We start from the raw sequence: 7,509 nt of genomic DNA, 5'->3' as shown, positions 1-7,509 counted from the left end.
GCCCAGGACAGAGCCTAGCCCAGGACAGAGCCTAGCCCAGGATGCAGAGCATAACCCAGGACAGAGCCTAGCCCAGGACAGAGCCTAGCCCAGGACAGAGCCTAGCCCAGGACCCAGAGCATAGCCCAGGACAGAGCCTAGCCCAGGACAGAGCCTAGCCCAGGACAGAGCCTAGCCCAGGACCCAGAGCATAGCCCAGGACCCTCCCAAAGGCCCCCGGAGCCCTCAGTGTGAGCCCCTCCAGTGAGCCCCTGCCCCTGTGTGAAGCCTCCCCCCTGGGGGTGGGGAGCTGCGGGTTCAAGTGGATGGTGACAGGAGCACTCAGCTGGGTGCGCTACTACCTGGCCCCCTTAATGTCTACGCTTTCAAAACATGACCACTTCCCATAGTAATGGTGCTGGCCAGGAGGCCCAGAGCTTCCCCTGCGGTGCCCTGCTCAGCCCCCATAGCCCTGCCCAGCCCCCATAGCCCTGCCCAGCCCCCATAGCCCTGCCCAGCCCCCAGCAATTCTGCCCAGCCCCTAGTAAATCTGCCCAGCCCCTAGTAAATCTGCCCAGCCCCCATAGCCCTGTCCAGCTCCCAGTAGCCCTGTCCAGCCCCCATAGCCCTGCCCAGCCCCTATTGCCCTATCCAGCCACCAGAAAATCTGCCCAGCCCCCAGAAATTCTGTCCAGCACCCATAGCCCTGCCCAGCCCACAGCAATTCTGCCCAGCCCCCAGCAAATCTGCCCAACCCGCATATCCCTGCCCAGACCCCAGCAGCCCTGCCCAGCCCCCATTGCCCTATCCAGCCCCCAGGAAATCTGCCCAGCCCCCATAGCCCTGCCCAGCCCCAAGCAATTCTGCCCAACCCCCAGCAATTCTGCCCAGCTCCCAGCAGCCCTGCCCAGCCCTCATAGCCCTGCCCAGCCCCCAGCAATTCTGCCCAGCCCACATAGCCCTGCCCAGCCCCCATAGCCCTGCCCAGCCCCCATAGCCCTGTCCAGCTCCCAGTAGCCCTGCCCAGCTTCCAGTAGCCCTGCCCAGCTCCCAGTAGCCCAGTCCAGCTCCCAGTAGCCCTGTCCAGCTCCCAGTAGCCCTGCCCAGCTCCCAGCAGCCCTGCCCAGCTCCCAGCAGCCCAGTCCAGCTCCCAGTAGCCCAGTCCAGCTCCCAGTAGCCCTGCCCAGCTCCCAGTAGCCCTGCCCAGCCCCCATAGCCCTGTCAAGCCCCCATAGCCATGTCCAGCCCCCATAGCTATGCCCAGCTCCCAGTAGCCCTGCCCAGATCCCAGTAGCCCAGTCCAGCTCCCAGTAGCCCAGTCCAGCTCCCGGTAGCCCTGCCCAGCTCCCAGTAGCCCTGCCCAGCTCCCAGTAGCCCAGTCCAGCTCCCAGTAGCCCAGTCCAGCTCCCAGTAGCCCTACCCAGCTCCCAGTAGCCCTGTCCAGCTCCCAGTAGCCCTGCCCAGCCTCCATAGCCCTGTCCAGCCCCTAGCAGCCCTGCCCAGCCCCCATAGCCCTGTCCAGCTCCCAGTAGCCCTGTCCAGCCCCCATAGCCCTGTCCAGCTCCCAGTAGCCCTGTCCAGCTCCCAGTAGCCCTGTCCAGCCCCCATAGCCCTGTCCAGCTCCCAGTAGCCCTGTCCAGCCCCCATAGCCCTGCCCAGCTCCCAGTAGCCCTGTCCAGCCCCCATAGCCCTGCCCAGCCCCCAGCAGCCCTGCCCAGCTCCCAGCAGCCTTGATCACAGGTGGCCATATGCCCTCCAGCCTGTAGGCTAGAAAAATCTCTTGACATATCCAGACTTAGTCTCAGAGCAGGATCCTTCCTTTTTTAAAATATTTATTTATTTATTGTCATTGCAAAGAAAGATTCTTCTTTTAACTTTATATTATATTTATTTATTGGCTAGAGACAGCCAGAAATCAAGAAGGAAGAGGGGAGATAGAGAGAAACAGAGAGACTCTTGCAGCTCTGCTTCACCACGTGTGAAGCTTCCCCCCCTGCAGGTGTGGACCAGGGGTTTGAACCTGGGTCTTTGCACACTGTCATGTGTGCTCAACCAGATGTGCCACCACCTGGCCCAAGCAGGATTCTTGTAGTAAGGGACACAGTTTGAAAACAGGCCTCAGGGTATTATTAGTCAAAGGAATGAACCGCATCTATTTTGCAAACAGAGAAGCAAAGGTAACCACCAGCAGGATTTCTTTTTATTTTTTCTTCTTTTTTTTTTGTTTTTTTTTTTAATTTCTTTATTGGGGAATTAATGTTTTACATTCAACAGTAAATACAAATAAAGAGAGATAAAATAAGGATTTCTAATACCGAGTGTCAGGAAGTCTGGGTGCAGCAGCTTCTTCAACAGCCTGAGTTCCTTCCCCACCCCTCGGGCCTGGACCCTGAAGCGGGCGGCCAAGCCCCAGGGTGGGGGGCACTCAGCGTCCTCTCAGAGGCCACCCTCTGCGGCCCATGCCTTGGAAAATGCGTCTCTCTTTCTTCTGTGTCTCTCACGCCCTCTCAGTGCCGCAGTGGTGACAGTGTGGCAGCTGAGGGGGTGGCTGAGGGGCGGCGGAGGGGGCCTGCCGGTCAGTGACAGACCCCTGAGGTCCGGCCTCCGCGTCCTCCTGCAGGAGAAGCTGCGGCAGTTAAGGGATTGTGTCATCGGGAAGAGGGAGGAGGAGAACCTCTGTGGTGAGACTTATGTGAGGGAGACGGGATGGGGGCTGAGGGGGCTGGGAGGGGTGCTCCTGTTCCCAGGCACACAGACCCAGGTTCAAGCCCCTGGTCCCCACCTGCAGGGGGAAAGCTTCACTAGTGGTGAAGCAGGGTTGCAGGAATCTCTCTGCCTCTCTCCTTCTCTGTCTCCTCCACCTCTCTCAATTTCTTTCCATTCTATCAAAATAGAAAGGAAAGGGGGGAGCAGGTGTTGGCACACACAGTACTAAGCACAAGGACTTTTGCAAGCACAAGGACCGGCGTAAGGATCCCGGGTTAGAGCCCCCGGCTCCCCACCTGCAGGGGAGTCGCTTCACAGGTGGTGAGGCAGGTCTGCAGGTGTCTGTCTCTCCCCCTCTCTTCATTTCATGTCTTTCCCTCCTCTCTCCATTTCTCTCTGTTCTAGCCAACAATGACAACATCAATAATAACTACAACAACAATAAAAACAAGAGCAACAAAAGGGAATAAGTAAATAAATGTTTTTTTTAAAAAAGAAACAGGGACGCACTATACACACGGATAGACAGATACACACAGAGAGAGAGATAGGCACACACACGTGGAAACACAGACAGACACACATACAGAGACACACACAGAGACAGACACACCTGGGGACGCTTCCCAGTGCAGCACCCAGCAGGAGGGCCGCAGAGTAGGGTCACAGGGGTGCTGGGGGGCGGGGGCAGGGGTGGGGGTGCTGCAGGGGGCAGGTGCTCATGGTCTGCTCCTCCCACAGAAAAGCTCACCATCCTGCATCACACCAGGGGTAAGTGCTGCAGGCCTGGGGGCGGGTGAGGGGGGGCTCACCCCAGCAGGGCCCTGCACAGGGTAGGCATCCAGAGCTGCCCCCCCCAAGCACACACACACACACAGATACGCACACAAGCATGCACACACAAGTACACGTGCACACAGCACACACACACACACAGGCACGCACACACACATGCACACGTGCACACACACACACATAAAGACATGCACGCATGCACATACACACACGCACATGTGCACGCACACACAGACACATGCACGCACACATGCACGCACACAAGAGCTTGAACCCTGGCGACCAGCCTCCCAAGCCCCAGAGGGTGCTCCCGGCACCCGGGTCTCTGCTTTGTGGGGACGCAAGGGAGCTGAGGCCCTACACTGGACCCCAGAACCATGGGGATCCCTCTGAGGGCTGGCGGCTCAGTGTGGGGTTGGATGGCAGGTGCTACAGGGTGCTGCTACAAAGCCAGAGTCATCCAGGGCAGTGGGAGGGAGCTGGGGAGCCTGTGGAAAAGGCCGGAATAGCAGCAGCCTTGCCTGACTCAGAGGAGCAGGGGACTGGGGTGCTGGAGACTGGCTGCTGGCTCTGGGGGTGGGGAAGAGCCCCGGCCCCCACTGGATACACTCGCAGTCACAGCCCCCAGAGCAGCTCTCCTGCAGCCCTGCCCTCCTGTGCTGGCTGAGTGCTGAACAGAGGGCGTGAGGCGGACGGGTTCAGGGAGGCTGACGGGAGGGCATCTGTTTCAGGGCAGGAAGGTTCCCTGGACCCGGAGCATTCACTGCATGGCGGAGTCTTGGCAGGCAGCAAGGTAGGCTGTGCTTGCCCCACTCTCCCTGGAGGCAGGGGAGGGGACCCCTCTCTGGGTCAGCAGACCTCTCTCTTTCTTTCTTCCTTTTTTTTTTTTTTTTTTTTTACCAGAGCCCTGTTCAGCTCTGGCTTATGGAGGTGCAGGGGATTGAACTTGGGACTTCAGAGTCTCAGGCATGAGAGTCTCTTTGCAGAACCACTATGCTATCTACCCCCGCCCTGCCATTTCTTTCTATTTTATTGGATAGGACAGAGAGAAATGGAGAGAGAAAGGGGAGAGAGAGAGGGGGAGAGGGAGAGACAGACACCTGCAGACCTGCTTCACCGCCTGGGAAGCGACTCCCCTGCAGGTGGGGAGCCGGGGGCTCGATCCGGGATCCTTATGTGCCGGTCTCTGCGCTTTGTACTATGTGTGTTTAACCCAGTGCACCACTGCCCGGCCCACTCTTTCTTTCTTTTTTTTATTTGACAGGACAGAAAGAAACTGAGAGGACGGGGAGATAGAGAGGGAGAGAGACAGAGAGACACCCGCTGCCCTGCTCCACCGCTCGGGAAGCTCTCCCCCCTGCAGGTGGGGAGTCGAGGTTCAAACCCAGGTCTCTGTGCTTGGGGACAGGTGCACTCAGCCAGGAGCATGTGTTCCTCATCTCTGTATCTCCCCTCAGCCTCCTGCCCGTCTGCCAGCGGAGAGACAATGGGGTTTCTGCCAGCGGAAAACTCACTAGAGCAGGTAGGTTCCCCAGTGGATCAGGGCCTCAGGGTCTCTAGCCAACGGGTTTCCCACCACTTCCTGTCTTCTCTGCAGGGGAGTCAACTATCTTTCAAGCTAAAGGCTCCTTGGAAAGGCTCATGAGGGGCTGGGTGGGGGCACACCTGGCTGAGCACACCTGTTACAGGGCACAAGGATACGGGTTCAAGCCCCTGGTCCCCACCTGTAGGGGAAAACTCACAAGTGGTGAAGCAGGGCTGCAGGTGTCTGTCTGTCTCTCTCTCTCTCTCTCCCTCCCTCCCTCGCTCTCTATCTCCCGTCCTCTCTCAATTTATCTCTGTCCTATCCAATAAAATAGGGGGCTATGGCTGCCAGGAGTGGTGCTGGGTTTGTAGTGCCAACACCAAGTCCCAATGAGAATCCTGGGGTCGCAAAAAAAAAAAAAAGGAAGGAAGGAAGGAAGGAAGGAAGGAAGGAAGGAAGGAAGGAAGGAAGGAAGGAAAGAAATAGTGGTCCGGGAGATGGCATAGTGGATAAAGCACTGGACTCTCATGCGTGAGGTCCTGAGTTCAATCCCTGGCAGCACATATACCAGAATAATGTCTGGTTCTTTCTCTCTCTCCTCCTATCCTTTTCATTAGTAAATAAATAAAATCTTTATTTGAAAAAAAAGTTTGAAATAAAGAGGAAGGGACGAAGGAAGGGAGGGAGGAAGGGAGGGAGGGAGGGAGGAAGGAAGGGGAGGAAGGGAGGGAGGAGGGAGGAAGAAGGTTTATGAACAGGGTTCTGTTGCCAGTTTTGATGGAGGGTCCACTGCTGACCTTGTGTTTCCTGTGACCCCATTTCCAGGTGATTTTGAGGGACCTGGGGTCCCCAGGAACTGTCTCTGGGAAGCGGACTAGACCCTTGGGTGGCCCCAGCTCAGCGACAGGCCGACCTGTGAGGGCACCTGAGTGCCCACTCTGCTCCCCCACCTTTGTGGAGCCTTCCGGGGGGGCAGCAGGTCCTGGAGCAGAGCAGACGCTGGGCCGCGGGGTGACACTGCCTCTCCGCCTCTGCCGGCCTGCCCCAGGACCCCCAGCCCGCGGCCCTGTGACTGTCTGCACCCCCAGTCACCCTCCTGCCTCCTGCCTCCTGCCTCTGGGGCTCAGCTCCTCCCTGGGGTCTTGCTCCTGGGTTCCCACGAAGCACAGACACCCTCCCCCATTCTCTGTGATTCTTGTATAATTGCTGCAAATAAAGTGAATGTTTAAAGCTGTGTGTTTGGCTTTTCAAGGTAAATGTTTGCCGGTCAGCCTCTAGATTGTCCCAACTTACCACTTTGCAGAGGAAAAGCTGCTGAAAAATAAAAGTAAAAATAGGGCTGGGAAATGGCACAGGGGTTCTGTAAAGGCCCTCCTGCCTGAGGCTCTGAGGTCCCGGGTTCAACCCCCAGCACCACCATCAGCCAGGGCTGAGCAGGGCTCTGGGGGAAATAGTAATAATAATAATAATGATAATAGTAATGAATGGGGCTGAGGAAATGGCACAGGGGTTCTGTAAAGGCCCTCCTGCCTGAGGCTCTGAGGTCCCGGGTTCAACCCCCAGCACCACCATCAGCCAGGGCTGAGCAGGGCTCTGGGGGAAATAGTAATAATAATAATAATAATAATAGTAATGAATGGGGCTGAGGAAATGGCACAGGGGTTCTGTAAAGGCCCTCCTGCCTGAGGCTCTGAGGTCCCGGGTTCAACCCCCAGCACCACCATCAGCCAGGGCTCTAAGACACCCCCCTGATTAAAATAAAATATTGATTCTTTTAAAAATGTATTGTCTTTATTTTTTATTGGACAGAGACAGCCAGAACTCAAGAGGGAAGGAGGATGGTAGAGAAGGGGGGAGAGACACAGACACAGAGAGATACTTGCAGCCCTGCTCCACCACTCGTGAAGCCCCCCCACACAGGCAGAGACCAGGGCCTTGAACCTAGGTCCTCACGCACGGTGACGTGCGCTCAACCAGGTGTGCCACGAGTACTGACTTCATTGTTAATGTCACTGGAAGTGATCTCAGTTCCTGTTGCACTGTGAGCGGCCAGGAAAGCGAAGGCACAAAGACGTCTCTGTCATCCAGACAGCTGGGAAAGGAGCCGCACAGGACACAGACGCAGACGTCTCTCCACTGTCCCCTTCCTCAGAGGGGGGCTTGCTTTAATGCACACACCTAACTAGACAGTTTTTTCCTGTACCCAGAGCCCCCTGCCTTCTGTAGGGCCAGGAGATGACCACCTGTGAAGCCCCATTTTAGCTGGTGTGCATGTGGGTTTGAGGCCCTGGCACCTCATGGGAGCACCAGGCATAGCATCAGGGGAAGCTCCGTGAATAGTGGGGCAGTGCGATGGTCTGTCTCTCTCCCTCTCCCCCTCTCCCCCTCTCTCTCCCTCTCCTTCTCTCCCTTTCTCTCTCTGTCACTGAAAGGGAGACTAAAAGTCCACCAGAAGCAGTGGAGCCTCAAAGGTTTAAGGCCAAGATAAATTCATTCTGGGGATC

The 7,509-nt window shown here is 57.0% G+C and overlaps 1 protein-coding gene across 6 annotated transcripts in view; it reads left to right on the top strand.

The window, feature by feature from the left end:
- Nucleotides 1–6,235, top strand: part of LOC103125146 (B cell scaffold protein with ankyrin repeats 1) — a 14,919-nt gene extending 8,684 nt beyond the window's left edge. The window contains exons 6-11 of one of the 6 annotated variants that reach the window (XM_060183855.1): nt 2,600–2,660; nt 3,427–3,456; nt 4,212–4,273; nt 4,745–4,843; nt 4,938–5,002; nt 5,831–5,968. In XM_060183855.1, the coding sequence (XP_060039838.1) occupies nt 2,600–2,660; nt 3,427–3,456; nt 4,212–4,273; nt 4,745–4,843; nt 4,938–4,997 (312 nt within the window). In that variant the 3' untranslated portion in view covers nt 4,998–5,002; nt 5,831–5,968. Of the gene's footprint in view, nt 1–2,599; nt 2,661–3,426; nt 3,457–4,211; nt 4,274–4,744; nt 4,844–4,937; nt 5,003–5,830 lie in introns of those variants that run through there. The other 5 variants (XM_060183856.1, XR_009547909.1, XM_060183854.1 and 2 more) reach the window with 5 other exon arrangements.
- The last annotated feature ends 1,274 nt before the right edge of the window (nt 6,236–7,509 follow it).

This window comes from Erinaceus europaeus, unplaced genomic scaffold, assembly GCF_950295315.1.
Source record: "Erinaceus europaeus unplaced genomic scaffold, mEriEur2.1 scaffold_1138, whole genome shotgun sequence".
Classification (NCBI taxonomy): domain Eukaryota; kingdom Metazoa; phylum Chordata; class Mammalia; order Eulipotyphla; family Erinaceidae; genus Erinaceus; species Erinaceus europaeus.
This window is presented reverse-complemented; position numbering and strand designations above follow the sequence as displayed.